The sequence below is a fragment of the Nicotiana tabacum genome, chromosome 1, assembly GCF_000715075.1.
Source record: "Nicotiana tabacum cultivar K326 chromosome 1, ASM71507v2, whole genome shotgun sequence".
NCBI classification, from domain to species: Eukaryota; Viridiplantae; Streptophyta; class Magnoliopsida; order Solanales; family Solanaceae; genus Nicotiana; species Nicotiana tabacum.
The window spans coordinates 58,526,626-58,546,999 of NC_134080.1; the positions used below are offsets into that span (position 1 = coordinate 58,526,626).

The following is a 20,374-nucleotide window of genomic DNA, read 5'->3' on the forward strand; positions in this document are numbered from 1 at the left end:
GCACTAGGAGAAGGAAGTGGCTCTCCGATACGTCTTCCGGTAAGGGAATAAAGTGGCACACCACCTAACAAAGGAGACTGATGCACAAACAAGGATGGAGAAATATTATGCACAACCTCCATTTTCTGTTGAATCTTTTATAATGAAGCCAAAAAGAACAATATGTTTTTGTCAAGTATTTAGCAAATAATGCGTGTAATGTACTAACCGGCCTAGATAACCAATGTCTTGAGCGACATGGGTTATGTGTGTAATGTTTCTACGTAGTATTAATATAAATATTTCTGTTTGCTCAACAAAAAAAAAGTAACCATTTAGCTAGCAATAATGCGATTATAAAAAAGAAGTTGGTGATTGAATTATATGTATCATAGAGAATGAATAGCAAGAGTGAATATTGTTATGAAAAGATGTTTGAATTAAGAAAACAATATCCATACCAATATTTTCTTCATATTTAACCCCTTTTCCCCCTAAAAGACCCCCAAAAAAGCCCAAGAAAAAGAGGAAAGAGTCACGTGATTGGCACATGGGTAAACACCATCCCATATTTTCCAAATTCTAACCAGATTCTTACCGAGGCAATCTTCTTTCAAGATTCCAAGTACGGTTCTAATAAATAGTGAACGTTACATTACATAAAACTCAGAAATGAGTTTTTCCCTCTGAAACTTGCCCCGATCTGCTTTGGATGGTCCGATCACATGGCGTCTTCTCAACAAACACACATTCCTTTGCCTCCTGACCCTGGTTTGCTGTTTTCCCCCCTTTTAATCTTTCATTTCCTGATTTTACAGATCAAAACTCTTCTTTTTCCCCCTTTTCTGTTGCGGATTTTCTTGGGTTTTTATTATGCGGTGCGTTACAATTCTCCATTTTAATGAAATGGGGTTATAAAGTTCATGCTTTCTTGGTGGTGGTGGTGGTGGTTGGGGGGTGGGGGTGGGGTACCTTGTATGTGCAAATTTGCTTGTGGCATTAATCTTGAAGGTTTTGCATCAATCAGACGTACACTGAAGTTCTAATTTTTTCATGTTTATGACTTTCTTGTTGGTTGCATTGATATCCTGTTAATAGGCATTTAGGTCAATTAGTACAGATTCTATCATTCTAAGTTGCATAAAAGAAAGGTTGCAATTGATGTTCCTATGAGACTCAGCACTTAGTTTAACCATTGGACTTCCTATTTTTATGCGTTCTTGTTTGTATAGACATACTAACCCGCGAATGTTGCTCTTTGCTTCATAACTAACTATGGCATTTTGTAATTTGACCTAAAATTTTATCATAACGAAAAGGAAAGATAAAGGAGGATGTGAATGTAAACTCAAGGTTCTATGATGTTGGTTTTCGTAGGTGACAAAATTGAAGGGGATGAGGCAAATTTTTCTTCAGTTCCAATTCATGTTGTCACTAATCCATCTCAACTACCTGTTGAATTCTTGGAGCCTTCTCCTGAGTCGCAACTGGTTATTGGTTTTGATTGTGAGGGTGTTGATCTTTGTCGCCATGGGACTCTTTGTATTATGCAGGTAAATCCAAAACCTGAATGTGCATCATGTCATGCGGCCTTAAAATTGCTAATTAGATTTCTCGTTTTATGAAATTACATGTCCTGCAATAGTGCAATATTTTGTGGTTATTGAAGAAGTAATCATCCATACAGCTCTAGATTAATGGAAAGCCTAATGCAATTTGATGTTCATACATTTTATGGACGCAGGTAAGCCTTTGAAGTTATGAGCTTGTAAGTGTACTGTGCAGTGTGCACCTTTGGTTGGTAATCAGTAAATGTAGAGTTCAGACTTGATGTATTTTGCTCAAATTTTTGTTTACTCAGTGTGGTAATCCTAGTTTGGAAGGGAATGATTATTAGCAACAAGATGAACTATGGCATAACTAAGATGGTTCTGCTGGAAAATATTTACTTTTTCCATGCCCAAATCATGTACTCCTCAGATCACATCAGGGTTTTAGGCTAAACGCTATAGTTTCTTGTCTTTTTAAGAGGTACATGTTTTTTTAATATTCTCCAAATGCATTTTTTGTACTAAACATCAGCGGTAGGCTCAGATGTCCCAATTGGCTAATGGAGTATATTGAAATGGTTTTAGTGGTAGAAGAAAATTGGTATGTGGCATTGGAGAACCTCTTACATTCTCTGATGGTGGTCTAAGATGTCATGATACACACGGGCAATGCAATTAACGTTTTCACTGTGAGCAACAACAACAACAATAATAAATCCAGTATAATACCTTACCCCTACTTTGAAGGTTAAGAGGCGGTTTCTAATAGCTCCCAGATCAAGGAAAGATGACAAGAAAGCAGTAGCAACAAGCAGCAACAACAACAAAGATAATACAAAAACAAAGCTAAAGGAAAAACATGTAGTAATAGAGATCTAACAATAATAGAATACAAGACTAATACTAATAGTCTTGTGAGCAGCGTATAGAAAGTCTGTCTTGGCTGTTTGGAAGATTTTATGTTTATTAGAGAAGGAAGGAGCAGACGAATGAATTGGAAGACAAATATGAGAATAGACATCCCTGGCATGTTCAACATTGAGATATCCCAGCTAGTTTCATTGGATCTTCTTTGTTTCTTTCTCAATCCTTTACCAGCACTGAAGGAAGAGCCAATGATGAACTTAAGAGTAAGCAGTTGAAAAATGTGACAGGAGAGATCATGGAGGAACTTTTTAGTGAAGGAACAAGAGAGGGAGAGCACTAACTTTTAGAAGTCAATCCTCAACTTTGAGGAATGGGGTGATGTGGTGAGTGTTGGGTTAGAGAACTTACATGCCTTAAAAAGTGTATTTGATATGATAAAGCCTTTACATAGCCAGGTGTGCATTAGCCGGAATCCCTTTAGGCTTTCCATTTCAGAAAATCTTGCTATGTTGAAAATTGTGAAAAAAGCAGGTTCAAGGAGGAAATTTTTTGTGAACGAAGAAAAGAGGGAATATGAATATTTTCAGAAGTGAATCCTCAACTTACAGGAGTGTGGAGTGCTGGGGTTAGAGTACCTACATGCCTTAAAAAGTGTATTTGATGCAATTAAGCATTTATATAGCCAGTTTTGCATCGGCCTGACTTTCTTCCTAGGCTTTGTTATTCTTAATTTCAAAACTTGCTATGTGGTGGCAGCATGTATTTTTTGAAAAAGGAATGATATGATCATATCCTTTTTACTGTTTCCTTGCTTTTTTTGTACTCCGTGCACTCCCATTGTTTACTTTCATGTTTATATATACGTTCCAACCGTTCCAAATGCAGCTAACTTCCGCTGCTTTTTGGTGTGTATCAATTGACTTTGACCCCTCTAAATTTGTCTCCAAGAATTCAAATTTATGTATGGTAATACCACTTTTTATTGGCCAGGTGTGCAATACTGTGTATTTTTTAGTGCTGATGTGATATCTTCTCAACATAGTACCTGACTTTCATGCAAAGTCAAAGCTATTGTTTTTAGACATACCTCTAACTGGCTGCAACATGTTAAAATATAAAAAATTTCTTTCCAAATCTTCATACTAGTCAAATTGGGTCATTTAGATTGGGGTTAGAGTGTACTTTGGGAATTATCAAGTGTAACTTTAAATATGCCTTGTGCTAAATCTAATTCCCTGTGCTTGTATCCTTGGCATCAAAACACTGAATCTCAGATAGTTGGCCTCTAAACCCTGATGTTAAATTTCTCTTTTCTTATCGAGTGGATTGAAAGCTTAAGTCCATCCACAAAGGGCTTTTAAGGCTGTGGTATATTCAGATTTGCTATTACATTTGTCAGCTTGTTTCTTCTACCTTATTTGAGATCAAACAAGCGTTGCTGCTTGCAGCATAACTTGGTGTCATAATGCTTTCAGTTGATAACACTTATGCCACCAAAAAAAGAAGAAGCTTCCTGTTGATAAAATTTGTTTTTGCAGCTTGCCTTTCCTGATGCGATATATTTGGTTGACGCTATTCAAGGTGGAGAGACTGTTATTGAAGCCTGTAAGCCTGCACTTGAGTCTAGTTACATCACAAAAGTTATTCATGATTGCAAACGAGATAGTGAGGTCTCTTATTGATTTCTTCTCTTTTTCAAATTGTTGTATATATGAAGTGTCGTTGCATGTCTAATTTACTTGTCCATTCTTCTTTCAGGCATTATATTTTCAGTTTGGCATAAAGTTGCACAATGTTGTGGATACACAGGCAAGCATTCTCACTTGAAGTTGTCTCAGTGTACTTAATTTTACACCAAGCACCATCCAGTTTGACTAGTCTGAAAACCAGAATACTGAGACCTGAGTTTGATGGACTATTAGATGCCATTAGTTTAAGATGCGGTATTAATAGTTGAAATGTGTGAAACTGGAAACAGTTTTTCGAAAGAATGTCATATTAGAACTGGAGTTAATACAGTTATTATAAATAATAAGTAGTTAAGATGTGTATAGATTGCCCTGTTTGTTGAAAGACAAAACTAGAGTTAATAATTGTGCTGGTTGTTAATGTAGTTTGAATATCGGACATAGACAAGAAAGTGGTCAAGCAATTGGGCGGACTAATCAACAGTAGGTCACATAATTTGGGATGGACGAATCTGTAAATTTGACAAACCAACTAATGATACCGGGTTTTGTGAGGGCCTTTTTAATTTGCATTACTGTCTTACTGCCAAGTATTGTGAAGGGTAAAAGTAAAACTCTTGGGTTTTTAGTCCATTCAATTATATTTAGTTTGTTCCTATTCTCCACATGGGTCCTTCATTTAGTTTTCTTTCCTCAACCTCTTCTGACTGCGAATGATCATGCTTTAGATTGTTCAAGGTAGTTTCTTCTGATGTGATGTTAATAATTGTGATTGCACATTCCATTGATTGAATGGACTGATTCGGAAAACATTACTGTCAATTAGATGAGTCACATCTTCCATCATTTATTCTCTATCTTTGTGTTTTTATTTTCCCAGAATATGTTTGTTTGCTTCTTTTTATAAGCTGACATTGATTAATATGTTACACTGACTTTAACTAGGGTTTATTTGCCTGGAAGTGATAATAGAGAGTAGTATGGTTATGACCAGTTTGATGCACTTGGATTATAATGTTTATACTCTCTCCTCAAGCAGATTGCATATTCTTTGATCAGTGAACAAGAAGGACGTGCACGGGTCCCAGATGACTACATATCGTTTGTTGGTCTACTTGCTGATCCTCGTTATTGTGGTATTGATCTATCTTCTGTTTTAAAATTTTTACTTGCTTATGTGTGCCTTGGGTTCTGTGGATCCTGCTACTTAGATATGAGCTTGTAAGCAAGGATGAAGGAAACCTATCATCTAATGGAAGCTATCATGTATTTTGAATGTATTTTTCTGTAAGATTAGATAACAAGTGCCAAGGGGTAATAATAACATTATTAGCAAAACTAAAATTCTCGCGATTACCTTTTTCTTCTAAAAAATACAATTAGCTTGAAACTAATGAGTTCCATCAACTGGAGCTTGTACTCAAGTTGTTTGGCATCCCTTACTACTTTGTTGTGTGGCGTTATTGCTTATTACTTAATCTTTTTTGGTGGATTCAGTGATCTTTTGGATTCTTCCATTTCATCTTTTTGCAGTTTTGAACATTTTACTTTCTCTGCTCCTCGTCAAATTGCTGTCACCTACGAGCTTTATGATCTTTACATTTTGGCCCTGATCTCTAGCATTTCAGCTCTGTGTTTGTTGAACCGTCACGAATTTCGTCCACTTTCATTTGCATCAACCTGCTTACAAAAGTAGGCATATGTATTTTATTCGCAGTCATTCTGCATTCTTATCTAGAAAATGGGATCTTTTCCTTGCAGTTAGACGGGTAATAACGGTTGAACTATCAAAGAGGTCCGCTACCAAAGAATTTGGAGTTATAACAATGTAGACTAAGACGTTTTTCCTTTTTCTTTAACCAACTCATACTAAATTCTTTCCCTCCGACTTCTTATTTTGATTTACTTTCATAGTTTTGGACCTCACAAGCACAAAGAAGATAGTAAAACACCCTACTAAAGTTTTTCACAAAACTAGTGAAAACGTTCTTCAAACTCATGTTAGAAGAATTTAAGATGAAAAGAAACCTCACCCACACGTTCTTCATTCCCGCAAGATTGCAAGAAGCGTTGAATAAAAGAAGAATAATGAACTAAAAAGTAAATCACGTTTTTGAAGCAAGAGCTTAGAAAAACTAATCACCAACCTTTATTTTCAGCATATTGAGCCCTTTAAATAGGCCTTACAATGAGTAAAATTGATAAGGTTAAGGAAAACTAATCCTAATTAAACTAGAATAAGAATAAAGCTAAGAAAATCTATCCTAACTAAAATAGGAAAAAGAATTCTAGTAAGAATGAGATACCAACTAACAATCCTAGTTTGACTAGAACTACTAATATAATCCTAATAAACAAGAATTAAATTGCTAGGAAGCAAGTAATACGAAATCTTTATCTTTAAGGAAAAGAAATCCTAATCTTGAATGGATTCTTGGACTTCTTGAATTTCTTAAATTCTTGGCCTACTTGATCTTGCATCATATTTCTTCGTCGGTGGAGCGAATACATCTTTCAGGAAGGGGAGGAGAAAGGTTGGAGGTTTGGAGACAGACCCTCGAGTCTAAGGGTTTCAAGATGAGTGGGACTAAGACAAAGTACCTGGAGTGCAAGTTCAGCGATGAGTCAAGGGAAGTAGGTATGGACGTGAGGCTTGGATCACGGGTCATTCCCAAGAGAGGTAGTTTCAAGTACCTTGGGTCGGTTATACTGGGGGACGGAGAGATCGACGAGGACGTCACTCATCGTATAGGGGTGGGGTGAATGAAATGGAGGCTAGCATCTGGAGTCTTGTGTGACAAGAAAGTGCCACTGATACTCAAAGGTAAGTTTTATAGAGCGGTGGTTAGACCGGCCATGTTGTATGGGGCGGAGTGTTGGTCGGTTAAGAACTCTCATATCTAGAAGATGAAGGTAGTAGAGATGAGGATGTTGAGGTGGATGTGCGGGCATACTAGGATGAATAAAATTATGAATGAAGATATTCAGGAGAAGATGGGCGTGGCCCCTGTGGATGACAAGATGCGGGAAGCGAGACTCAGATGGTTCGGGCACGTGCGAATAAAAAGTCTTGGTGCTCCGGTGAGGAGGTGTGAGTGGTTGGCTTTGGTGGGTGCGAGAAAAGGTAGAGGGCGGTCTAAGAAGTATTGGGGAGAGGTGATCAGGCAGTACATGACACGATTGCAGATTTCCGAGGACATGGCCTTGATAGGAAGGTCTGGAGGTCGAGCATTAGGATTGTAGGCTAGGGGTAGTTGAGCTTTTTCTACTTCATACCGGGGGTGAGGCTGGTTTGATAGGGTTGATCTTAGACGGCTTGTGGTTAATGTTGAGTCCACGCTATTTTTTCTGTTTTTCATAGCTCCGGGCTATGTTGCGCGGACTCTCCAAAACAGCTGCTGCACCCGTGTCGGATCCTCCAAAAATACATTATTTTTGGAGGATCCGAAACGCACCCATCGATATTTTCGGAGAGTCCGAGCAACATAGGCTCCGGCCTTAATTACTAGTTATTGTTATTGCGTGTCATCTATTTTATGGTTTTTATGATGCTGTTACTATCTCTATGGTTTCTGTTGATGATACTGATGAATTGTCTCTTCTTGTTTTATTTCTGTCTTCCTGAGCCAAGGGTCTATCGGAAACATCCTCTCTGCCCCATCGAGGTAGGGGTAAGATCTACGTATACACTACCCTCCCCAAACCCCACTTTGTGGGATTTTACTGGGTCGTTGTTGTTATTGAAGGGAGGAAAAAACTTGATGGAGGTCATATTTTAAGCTGAGTTTGTCTAAGGACTAAAGGGTTGGGCTGCAGTGGTGAATGTGTATTCTATATTCTTTCGGCTTAGGGAAGCAGGGCTGATGGAAGGCATAATGAGTTTTAGTTTTTTAATCTGTAATAAGATCATAACTAATTGATTCACGTATGACATAGTTTGTCAAACTACCTTAATTATTTTGGCACTGTCATAATGCATGTTTTTTTTACAAATTCTTACTTTTTTGTGTATAATAGGCTGCAGTTTTACTCAAACAGGAAGAGCCGTAGAAAAGGGAACTCATTTCTTTTTATCCAATTATCGAACCGTCGAAATGTAATTCCTCATCTTGATTGATCAGAAGAGTCTTTGTACTGATCAAAATAAGAATAAGTGTCTCAAATAACTTCCAGGAGTTTAGATGCTTTTGGCTTTTTGGTGTAATCTTTAGGATGTCAAAGATGAAAATAGCTTGGTAGATCTCATCGGCTCACTACAGGGATAGGAACTGTACAGCAAGGAACTCTTTCTTTTTGTATAGAAGGGTTCTAACCATGTTGATGTACTAGCACCATGTTAGTGCTAGATTTTTTTTTTCTATATCAATTATCCATTACTTACCTGTTCAGAAAGAAAAAAAATAACTGCCAGGAATCATTTTTTCTTATGGTAAGGAATACTGCCGTTTATCATGAACAACTTTCTAAAAAAGCATAGATGAGTTAACGTAAAGTTCAAGAGCTTTGTGAAAATGTATCAAGGAAATTGATTATTTTGGCCCTCGTTAACTATAAAAATGCTGTTTCTAATTTATTTTCTGTCTCAGATGGCTGGAATACTCTTCCTTTTTTTGTTCTTCATACACACCCTAAGCAACTGCAAGGGTAGGAACAGTTTAAGTTTGGACACGGTATTTAGTGGAGGAAGTATCTATTTGACTAGAAGGAGCTTAGATTGTAAGGTCCTTGGATAGATCAGCCTTGCAATGGTTTTGATGAGGGGTCTCTGTGCAGATTGAAAAGGAGTATTACTTCTGTCTTGTAAAGAGGATAAATTCAACATCTTCTTTAGGATAACTGAAACTTCAGAAAAGCAGATTCTTATTGTTTTCTCCTTTTCTTCTTCACAAAATTAGACACATCAAACTTTTTTTCATGAGATAAAGTTAGTTGTCGTTGCCAAAGAATAACAGTGTATGGGTAAAGTCTTTTTGCGCCCTACTAAACCAATTGTCTCTTGTGCTTGTGTCTTGAACTTCTCTTCTAGGGTGTAAGTTTTGAGCAGATGCAGATTTGAAATTTTTGGGAACTAAACATCTTCTTGCTTGTTTGGGCAGGAATATCTTATGATGAGAAAGAAGAAGTCAGAGTTCTTCTAAGACAGGTGAGTTAAAATTTTGCTTGCACACAGCAATGAAAAACTGTTTTCCTGCTTTGAACATGTCCATTGCTTCCATTTTGTTGTTTCTCTTCCTGGATTAAATTGTTTCCTTATGTGTAGCTACATGTATATTAGAGACTATGTTACATGGATTTGTTTACAGGTATGTATGTAGTATGGGGTGTGCATAATTATCTGGTATGGGTACATGCAGTTTTTTGCTAATTTTTAGTGTATTTTGAAGAATTTGCATGAAGTTCCCATTAAGAAATCACACCCTTTCTACAGCGGGTATGTCGAAGAAATATGATGGATCCATTTAACATAGTTAGAGAACTTAATATGTGTACTTTCTGCCTTTTAAGGGGAATACAAGGTGCGGATTTTGTCAAAATTTTGCACCTCAATTTGGAGAGCCAACTACTAAATTTGAAGGGAAGGAAATAAACAGCACATGTTTGTCTCTATTTATCTTCTTGCCTAAGAAAATAACGGTAGATGTGTCCTTTCACACGCTGAGTAGTAATATTTTGCTATTTGTGCCAAGGTCCTAGCCACGAGAGAAGCAAGAGGTTCCATGTTTTCTTCTGTTTTCTAATCTCTCTTTCCTGGCCGAAGTTTCTATGGCTAAAAGATGGAAGAATCTTTCTCATGTTGTGTGAATTCCCTTTATTACTCTAGGAAAGCCATCTTTTGCCTTAACTATGTATTTCTCATTTCATCCAGTTGCATTTGTAAGGGTTAAATAGTAGCACGTGCGAGAAATTCTGATGAGCCAGATAAATTACTAGAAGGTCAACAGCGAGATCGTTCAGCTGATGAATTCTTTATCTAAGCCTGTTTTGCATCTAAAACTAGCAGATAGACTAACAGAAGTAGAATTATTGTACTATTTTCATGTCTCTTTTTGTGCTTGAAAATATGGATATATGTGCAGTTTTTCAGTCACTAAATCTACTTAAAGTTTCTCTGGTTAATTGTGTCTTTCACATTTCCAGGACCCTAAATATTGGACATATAGACCATTGTCTGAACAGATGATCCGTGCTGCGGCAGATGATGTTCGATTTCTTCTTTTTATATATCATAAGATGGTGCAAAAGTTGAATGACAAATCCTTATGGCGCCTAGCTGTGCGTGGTGCCCTCTATTGTCGCTGTTTCTGCATCAATGACAATGATTTTGCAGACTGGCCACCTCTACCTCCAATTCCAGGTTATTTCTTCCCCGTCTCTCTCAGTATTGACTGGTCTTTTGACTCTTAAATCTGAATGTGTACATATATATTTGAATGGTTTTTTTTTTTTGGCAATACAAGAATTTCCTTGGCTATGTGACCTATGTTCTTTCATTTTATTCTGTAGTACCTTTTCATTATTCTAAGGTCAAATAAAAAAGGTGGAAAGGATTTCTGTTAGTTACATGGTTCAACCCTAAGCTTGATGTACATATAAATAGCATTTGTGGTCTATCTCTTAGAAATGATTGTAATCTTTTAAGCATATGCTTATACTAGAGAACCGCTAGTTTAGAGAAACCCTAGTTTGCCTGAAAAGATAAATTATTTAGTATTGAACTGAAGTGGATCTGAATAGAGTGGAATGTATATGAAGGATTTTTATGGACGACCTCAACTAATTTGGAACCGAAGCCGAGTTGATTGATTGAAGCATATAAGCAGTTATAAGCATGCTGATAAAAGTTTGATGGGTTCCACAAGGACAGAAATTTTGTAAGTAGTACCTTTTAAAGAAGCATGACTTCTAAAATTATCTAGACCTGAGATAAGGAGGTTAAACTGGTGAAACCTTCTATTGATGGTTGTCAAGAAAATTTCACTTGATAAAGCAATGAACTATGTAGTTATTCAGTTCTTGAACCATGCAGATGTTTGTTTTATATGATCGACATAGACATACATCCAAATATGTTACTGCTGGGGTGTAGAACTCAGACTGAAGATAGCACATCCCAGATGAAATTCTTATGTTTGTACCTTTAAGAGCAGAAGAACTAATATTAGGTGGGTTTTGATTTGCAGAAAACATTGCTGCTGATGGAAGTATGCCTGAGGAAGAAGTCTTGTCTGTTATTGATGTTCCCTCGGGGAAAATGGGACGTGTTATTGGCAGAAGAGGAGCTTCTATATTGTCGATAAAGGAGTCATGCAAGTATGTTTCTTTGCTTCATCGGTTAATGTGTGCCTATGTGAGGATAAAAACTCACTTTCAATTTCCCGAACATTATTTTAATGTTCAACTTTTGGGCTTAAACAACACGGATAATATGATGATCCCATCTGCTCCAATGTGCTACTTTCCTCTTTTATTTTATATCCCATTGTTTAAGTTTAGAACAAATGCATCTTGCATAGAGAGAATGGGAAAGAGAGGGTAAGAGAGAATGAGCATGTCAAACAACATATTTGCCGACTGTTACCTGAGCTTAGTTTAATTAAAATGATGAACTGAGTTTGATTGTAGCTCTGTGTATTTATTGATTATGTCTAATATCTTATCACGTGTGCTGGACCGTAGCCCCTTTAACCTAGTTGATGAGCTTGGTATGATAATATTTTAAGTCAATAATACCTGAGGTCAGAACATTTATAATTGTGCTTTGACAGCTTTAGTCATTCTCTATCAACAACAACAACGACCCAGTGTAATCCCACAAGTGGGGTCTGGGGAGGGTAGTGTGTACACAGACCTTACGCCTACCCCGAGGGGTCGAGTTAGCCATTCTCTATCCTTGTGGGAAAAAGATTGTTTTGAAAGAAGAGGAAACAAGAGAAATATAGTATTTCAAAGGGAAAGTTGGTCTCCAGAAACTAATTTTTGAAAGGTTCATATTTCGGTTTTGCTATCTCTGACTCTCAATCTCCAAGAATATTTTGGTTTTGCAATCTGACTCTCATGTACAGCAGTCAGTAGAGTTTGGAAATGTATAGGTTTATCTATTTCCATGACGGTGGCTTCCGGGCCACCTTGTGCGCACCCACAAGTTACCTGCTACCTCCCACTAGTACAGGTACCGGGTAACTCTGCCCACCACGGCTTAGCAGCTAGTATTTTTTGTCTCTGCCAGGATTTATGTATTGGTTTACTAGTAATGAAGTAATCGTGTTTTTTTTACTTTGACAATCTTGTCATTTGCAGTGCTGAAATATTCATAGGAGGTGCTAAAGGTCCTGCTGATAAGGTTAGTGCTATATTGTCAAAGATTGAATGCCATTATACCTCTTGAAATCTTCCTTGCACCAAAAGTGTTTACATCCATAAATATGTTGTTTCTTCTTTTTAAGTTCTAAGAGTTCCAAGAAAATAATTAATTATTACAATGCTGATCTGCTGCTAAAGTTTTCCGGGGTTAACATAAAAGACCATGCAGCTTTGACCTACATGTGGTAATTGGCTCAACCACCATGGGTGAAGCTGTTTGCCAAGTTTACCGTGTACCTTTTGATGCAAAATTGCAAACAGTTTCGAGTTTTTCCACTTTAAAGCTGTAAAAAATGTTGAATTACTTTAGAGCTGTTCAATTTATATGTTGTTTTATGGATACTTTTGGCATAAGCGAAGGTCTTCAAGTTCCAAGTGCAGTTGTAGTCTACTTGTTTACTTGTCTCACCTAGGATTGCTTTGGTGCAGGTTTTCATCATTGGACCAGTGAAGCAGGCTAGAAAAGCCGAAGCCATTCTTAGGGGGAAACTAGATTTCTAATCAGGAAGTTCATGCAGGACTTATATTGTATCTTTAGACTCTGAAAAGATGGAAAAGAACATAAAACTTGCCCTTGTACTGTTGTACCATAAATAAGCAGTTTGGCGGCCACAATGCAAAATTTGATTTGCTCACTTGTTACAATGTTTCGATTGCTGGTGAGGTTTAGAATATGAATCTTCAGCAATTGCTGCTATCGTTTCCCTTCGTTAGCAAGTCCACACACTTTGAATCTTGAAGAAAATATCATTAATCACAAACGTTTTCAATCACTTTGATGTCGAAAACAATTCTTGATTTATAGGTTTCATCTCCAGTTCTGAAACATAGTTCTCTCAAAAACTGTGAAAGATATAATGAAGGCAGTCAAACAAGATGCCGCTCCATATAGAAACATTAATACACGAAGCAATGAATATCTGAATACATAGCCACGACTATCAAACTGACTTACAGGTTCAGCTAGTATGCAAAACCACATACCAAAATAGCAATCAGCTACCTAAGATATTGAGTTCTTTTTATTGATGTATATGACAAAGACCTTAAATATGTTTTTGAAAATAGGATACAAGGAAGCTCCTCAGAGTAGAAAACACCAAAGCAAGAGACGATTGGCGTAAAAGTTGTATCGTACTTCAAATAGTGGACCACCCAATATCTGGCCACTTCCCTAATGTACACAATCACACTGTTGGTCTCCATTCGTCAAGCTCACAAATGAATATCTTGAGTGAAAATAGGCGAATTAATATCTGTTGCAAGGCGGAATAAGACAATTATTCACTTCTGAAAGCCGCCAAACTGATAGTTTTGTGTGTTAAGACTTGAAAATATGTCATCTCCAGCTGTTGCTGCTGATGGGAAACCAGATCTGCCATGTCCGATTCCTTGACCCATTGCTCTGCTAGTGTAGAAAGTAGTAGGCCCTTTTTCTCTCTCATCTGATCCATCAGTCAATCCTCCTACGATGCCAACATCTGCAAGGTTGACCTTTTTGGCTGCAAGTTAGAGGGGAAAGGAATATATACCATCAGGTAACCAGAAAGTTAAGTCGACCAAGACAAAAAGCTTCAGTATACCACTTATTAGTATTTCTTGTCATTCAAGTTGTTACATCTTTTCAACATGTGCACAGAATGGTCAAACCATCAAATATTGGGAGCAATTGGCACAATTCATGTAGTCGATCAGGGTCTGTGCTCAGTAGCGACCCTTCCGACCATCTTTTGGGCAACAAGTGAGCTGGGGAAAACACAAAAAAAGGGACTGCTCCATGTTGCTATTAAGCTGTCCTTGTAATTGACATTGGTGAGTATCCAATCAGTGAATCGACAAAAGAAAGGAACTAAAAAAAGAAAGAATTCGCTAATCTGAGCAAGCCCACCAGGTCTCTGAAAGTTGCACCAAGGTCATCTAAAAATCAAATAGGATGACCAGGAGGCAGTCTTTTTCTAAATGTAGTTTTCAGAAGTTAAAGTATATCCATTAACTGTAAGACTCATTTCAACTTAATGCACAACACCTCAAAAATCGACCCTTGATGAAAAAGCAGTACATGACTACATGCCACTAAATACGAATAGCAACATGATTTTCAAAATTAAACAAAAATGTAAGTGATGATATCCAGCACTCAGAACTTACGTGCAGTTATATTCAGATCAATCAGCCCACGGCTCAATGAATCAGCCCATATTCCAGACCTGACTTGAAATGTATCCTTCATTGGCGGTGTTTTAGCTTCAACAGACGATTTGCTTAATTTGTCATGAGCATCATGACTCCCACCATTGCTAGCATTTTCATTGGGCATTGATACAGGTTGAGAAACAAATGCACCAAAAGGATCAGAGTTATCAAAAGTATTTAGTGGAACTGAAGCAAATGGATCAACAGTATTCATCTGGTCTAGTTTTGAAAATCTGTTATCAGACTGTACAACAGGATCTGCTGCAGCGAAAAAATCTATTGTTGAAGCTGCAGCTGAAGGGGCAGGCTGGGAGGCAAACAGATCCACATCCTTCTGCAGAAAAGACAAATGGTTACTTTGTAACAAACTAAGCAATATTAAGAGCAAGAGTTTAACGGGGTGATGGAGGGATTCATACTGAAGTTTGGGAAGTTACACCCGTAATCTGTGATTTTGAAAATCCGTTAGTAGACTGTACAACAGGATCTGGTGCAGCAAAAAAATCTATTGTTGAAGCTGCAGTTGAAGGGGCAGGCTGGGAGGCAAACAGATCCGCACCCTTCTGCAGAAAAGACAAATGGCTACTTTGTAACGAACCAACCAATATTAAGAGCAAGAGTTTAAACAGGGTGATGGAGGGATTCATACTGGAGTTTGGGAAGCTACACCCGAAATCTGTGTTTTTGCTGATACAAAAGTGGCATCAGCAAATAAATCAACCTCTGATGGATCAGTGTTCACAGTAGACGTAGCAGCTGGAGCAGGTGTTGGTGCATCCAAGAGGTCACCGATCAAATTTTGCCCAAACAGATCTACTTGGTTAGAATTTCCTGTAGAAGGCTCTGTTTGACAGCCAAAATAAGTTATAGCAAATTTCGAAACGAGAAATAGCAATCAAGCAGTAAGTTGCAGTCTACATGAGATTAGGACCTCAATGGTTTCATTTCCAACACGTATATGTGCTCTCATTTCAATTGTGTTATCACCCCTCTCCCATCCCCCACCAAGAGATTTATGACAACTATTTGAACTTTGCCACATCTAAAAGGTCTGGTGCACTTCCACACAATAATTTAATTTAAAGATAGATGTCTTAGCTATCAAATAGATGTCTTAAAGATTCAGTAATAATTTGTTTTTTGTTTTTTTATAGGGTAAGATATTTTCTTAATGATGTATTAAGAATGTAATTCAGAAGTACATGGAGAGGAAATCAAGTCCCCATCAATAATTTGTGGTTTTCTTTGACCATTGCTAATGTTAATATGCCCTAGTTCCTTTCCAACACAATAGGACAACCAGATAATAAAACTTTGTTTGACCTCTAGCATTTTTTGGTTCAACCAAGACACCTATAAATTTTTACCAGACTCAAAAAGAACATAGGTTTTGATGTAACACACAACTTATGCTGCGACCTTTAATAGAGTTCTCTAATTTGTTGAATACCCACCCGTGCATATGCAAAAAAGTTACAGAAGTTCTTTTGCCCAAACCATCAAAGCTGTAAAGTTACAGAACCTTTGTAAACAAAACATGTTATAGGGAACTGTGCATAACGAGGGCCTCCTATAAAACACAAAATAGAAGACTGCAGATTGCCCTGTCCGAAGCTACAACAGATACTTACTAGCACTCGAAGTCCCCCGAGGATCAAAATCGTCAAAATCTTCCTCGTAATTGCTTGATGGTACAATTGAGCTCTGTGAAGAAGACTTTTTAGGCTCCCCTATCTTCTTCATCGTCTTTGATCCACTAGCGGAAACAGTATCCTGAACTTTGCTGCAGATGTCATTAATGTTAACAAAAAAGAGACGAATTAAAACACGGAAGAAAACTACCATTCCAAGAAAAACAGTTTATTTGAACTAAAGTCAATGCCAGTGCAAAATAAAATCTAATGATTTAAATAAAGAGGGAGCTAAAGTTCAAACAAACTCTATATAGCAGCTCAAAGTATGAGGGACAGGCCAAAAACAATTTGAGAGCCAAAAGCAAGAATGGTGTAGACCATGGAGCAACCTATTGAAAAACATGAATGGTTATGCATCACCAGTTTGTGTTAGCAACAACATGAACATCTGGGAAGATAATAACTAGACCCTTAGTCTCATGAACCGCCGGCAATTTAATTTTTGCCATGTTTGCTGCTAATATATGTTCCATTCTTCTGCAATAAGCTTTGAAAGAGTATGCACTTGAATGGTTATGCATCACCAGATAACAGGTTCAGCAGCTATGTGAAAACATGAACAACCCTAGGCCAAAACCCCAAAGATGAGTCTTTTTCATGCAAAAACCCCAAGATTAAACAGCTAAATGGGGCAAAGGCAGTGCAGAATAAAAGGTAGTTAGCTATACTTCTCTAAGACAAATAAATAAATAAATAAATACATAAACAAGCAGGGTGCCTGACCTGCCATAACTAGAAGATCCCTTCTTTGACTTATAAGTACTTTGATCAATCTTATCTTCATCATATCGATCCTTTTCACTGTAACTATCCTTAAATGAATCACCATCGCTTTTATTTCCAAAACCTCCATATCGCTCGCTACTCCGAAAGCTGCCGCTGCTGCTACTGAAAGAGGCAGAGCTTGACTTATATGACACTCCAGAAGATGATACTCCAACATACCTAAAAGGTGACATCTAATATCATCAGCGTACAATTATGCAACTAAAGTTTCTAGGAACTCTTGAGTAATCAAAAGTAAAGTCAGACCTTAAATCATACTTACTTGTCACGATTTGCAGCAGCTTTATTCCTAACCTCTTGTATCTTCTCTTTGTTATTTAATAGTGCCACAATATTTTCCGCCTTCTTCCTCACATTAATGCCCAGATCCTTCCCACTTGGCTCAACATACTCGAAACTCGTGAGAGACTTGAGTAGAATAATTGAAACAATAAATATATAAGATTTAAAGGGAGAACGTAAAGGACCATACTTGTTTCGGTAAGACTAGGACAAAGCTGTATGATTTAGTACTGGCAAAAAAAATAAGAAATGTGATGAAATAACATGAGAATACATACAGAGATCTGATAGGTATGTTCAATGATGTCATCAACTGCACGTTCAGATCCATGTGCCACCAAGTACTCTATCACAGCCAGCGACTGGTACAAAAATTAATTCCATAACTATTAATTAAGAGATTATTTGAAAAGTTATAGAGAGGCTAAAAAAGAGACAACAAAGTTGACGATTGGAAGCTTAAGCCTCTGGTCTCTTTTTGTTTACTATATTTTATTAGTAATAAAGTTTTTAACATTATGCAAGTTGATGCCATTAAAAACAGTTCCTACCTTATAGACAAAACGCCAGTTCTTTCCAGTTTCAGTTAATCTTGTCCAGAGCACATTCATGACCATCTGGCACTCGGAGCTGCAAAATACCTCAATAGATCAGCCAGCTGATTAAAAGACATAAACAAAAAATTATTCTACTGAATCCAGAAAATATAATGGCTAAGCCGTACAATTTTTTTGTTGCCTGTGCTATCTCAGCCAGAGCAGTACCATGAGGGCCCCAAGGCTCATCATCCGTAGCATCCAATACCTAGTTCCATGTTGAAATATATCACATCATCATTCAAACTGATGGAAGTAAAAGAATAGAAGATAGTCTAACATCCAATCTACTTTCTGTGCACCTCTTTCTATATCTATATAATAAGCCTAAACTTTAAAAAAGGATAACCACCAGCCTATGCCTAAACAAATAACAATTCTGAACTATATAAAGTTAGAACGTATGGAAAAGAGCATAGCCATGTATGACATCTGGAAAACCATTATATAACCTTCATGAGTCTCAATTTTTCATGAATGGTGCTTTCATAAAGACATTTAGCATACTAGACTTTATTTACACCAGCCCAAGTCCCAACATGTGATCAATTACTCCTCCGGCCCAATTTATGTGAGGCTGTTTGCCTTGGCATAGAGTTCAAGAAATAAAGAAATACTTTTGAAACTTGTCGTCTAAAAGCCATAAACATTTCAGGTGGCTATAAATCATCTCATTAGTAAAATCGGAAGTTCAAAATCAAATTGTTTATGAATATAAAAAGGTGTCATTCTTTTGAGGACAAGCTAAAAAGGAAAGAGTATCACATAAATTGGGACACATTGTGTATCTAGGTGGAGCAGAAGAAATTCTGAGCAGCAATTAGGACATGGATTAGAGAACGGAAGATTTTGCCAAATAAAAGGATTACCTTATAGATTCGTTCCCATGGTTCATTCCCATAGAGTTCTCTACATGTTCTTAGATATGTCCCATGGTTCAATACAGTACGGTTCGTTAATTTTCTACTCAACAACTAGGAAACGAAGTGCAACACAATACCTCACAAAATCCAGAGCACTCAATACAATTAGAACTTAATAATCACTCAAATGTCTTTTAACTTGAACCAGGTAGTTCTTTAACTTAATTAATCAGACATTAATCTACAACATGAAGAAACAGGTACTGAATAATCCTGAATGTATTTAATTATTTTACCTTTTGCTCGATTTCAGGGACCTTCAACACTTTCAAATTTACCTCCCTCTTTCTGCAAAAATGCCGGTAAAAATTTAACCCATAAAACTAATCTTATTTCAAAAAATTAACTAAAAAGAGAATGCAAATCTAATTACAAAGAAAAAACTTACATTTCACGGACCGTTTGATCGAAGACCTTCATGAAATCCATGGTTGGATCTGCCTAATTGATATTTGAGTTGATTTGGGATAAATGAATCTGAAATTCTAATAAGGATGAGATCTCTCCGAAAAGTGTAAAGCTGTGCTGATGAGATCTCTCCTAAAAGTGTTAGCTTTGCGAAAGAAATAGCAATCTCACATACAGCTCTGTAATTCTTTTTCTCTTTTTAGTTTTTAATTAATAAAGTAAGAGAGAAGAAGAAAAGTACAATACTATGATTAGAGTTATATTCATTTTGGTTTAGTAACAGTATCATTGTTCACCGTCGTTTTATAATGTATTGCATTATATTGTATTGTATCGTTTTATAAATACAATATTTAAATAGATTGTATTGTTTGTTATTGTTAAATAATATTTTACTGTTTGGTTTGACTGTATATTACTATACTGTAACTCATAAGTTTACTAAAATACCTTCAATTATTTAAATATTAAATTTATCAAAAATTATACATAAAAATAATTTTAAAAAATAAAACAGAAGAAGACAAAACACCTTAAGAAAGCAAAACAAAGGAGTGAGACATAAGAAGGCAAAACAAAGGAGCACAACTAATTAGAATTGAGTTAAAAACAAATTAGGAGAAAAAATAAAACAGAAGCGGTAAAACACCTTTAACGTTGGCGGCAGAAGTTCTGGAAAAAAATAAAGTAGGTTATAGGTTGGAGATTTGGAGTTAAAATAGCAAAAAAAGCTAAAGGATAAAATATAATTGTGGAGTTATAACTTAGGGCATAATTGGAAAGAAAAATAGGAAACAATCCCGCCCCATCAAATGGAGTTTTTAAAAAAATGGACTTTTTATTGTTCTGGAATAATGAATTTAACAATACAATACAATACAACCAATTTTAATGAAACAATCAAAACAAATATTATTTTGGGATAACAATACAATACAATACAATGGAGAACAACCATCCAAACAAGCTGTAAGTTATGCAAGGATAGAAATAAATGAATTCTTGACCCAAAAAAAAAAAGATAGAAATAAATGAATTAGTAAGAGA

General features: G+C 36.6%; 2 protein-coding genes across 2 annotated transcripts; one reads left to right on the forward strand and one right to left on the reverse strand.

Moving 5' to 3' along the window:
• The first annotated feature begins 582 nt into the window (after nt 1-582).
• LOC107807406 (uncharacterized) lies at nt 583-13,080 on the forward strand. Its single transcript, XM_016631775.2, has 10 exons — nt 583-750; nt 1,357-1,532; nt 3,935-4,066; nt 4,155-4,205; nt 5,124-5,220; nt 9,181-9,227; nt 10,223-10,439; nt 11,266-11,395; nt 12,383-12,425; nt 12,875-13,080. The coding sequence occupies exons 1-10, from the start codon at nt 705-707 to the stop codon at nt 12,944-12,946; spliced, it is 1,011 nt and encodes a 336-aa protein (XP_016487261.1). The 5' UTR covers nt 583-704; the 3' UTR covers nt 12,947-13,080.
• A 216-nt stretch (nt 13,081-13,296) lies between these two features.
• On the reverse strand, nt 13,297-19,557 carry LOC107807398 (clathrin interactor EPSIN 1). Its single transcript, XM_016631756.2, has 12 exons — nt 19,308-19,557; nt 19,156-19,207; nt 18,125-18,204; nt 17,952-18,030; nt 17,679-17,762; nt 17,381-17,526; nt 17,056-17,277; nt 16,270-16,421; nt 15,288-15,481; nt 15,058-15,201; nt 14,594-14,972; nt 13,297-13,947 (listed from the first exon to the last, which is right to left on the reverse strand). The coding sequence occupies exons 1-12, from the start codon at nt 19,346-19,348 to the stop codon at nt 13,730-13,732; spliced, it is 1,791 nt and encodes a 596-aa protein (XP_016487242.1). The 5' UTR covers nt 19,349-19,557; the 3' UTR covers nt 13,297-13,729.
• Nucleotides 19,558-20,374: the final 817 nt, after the last annotated feature.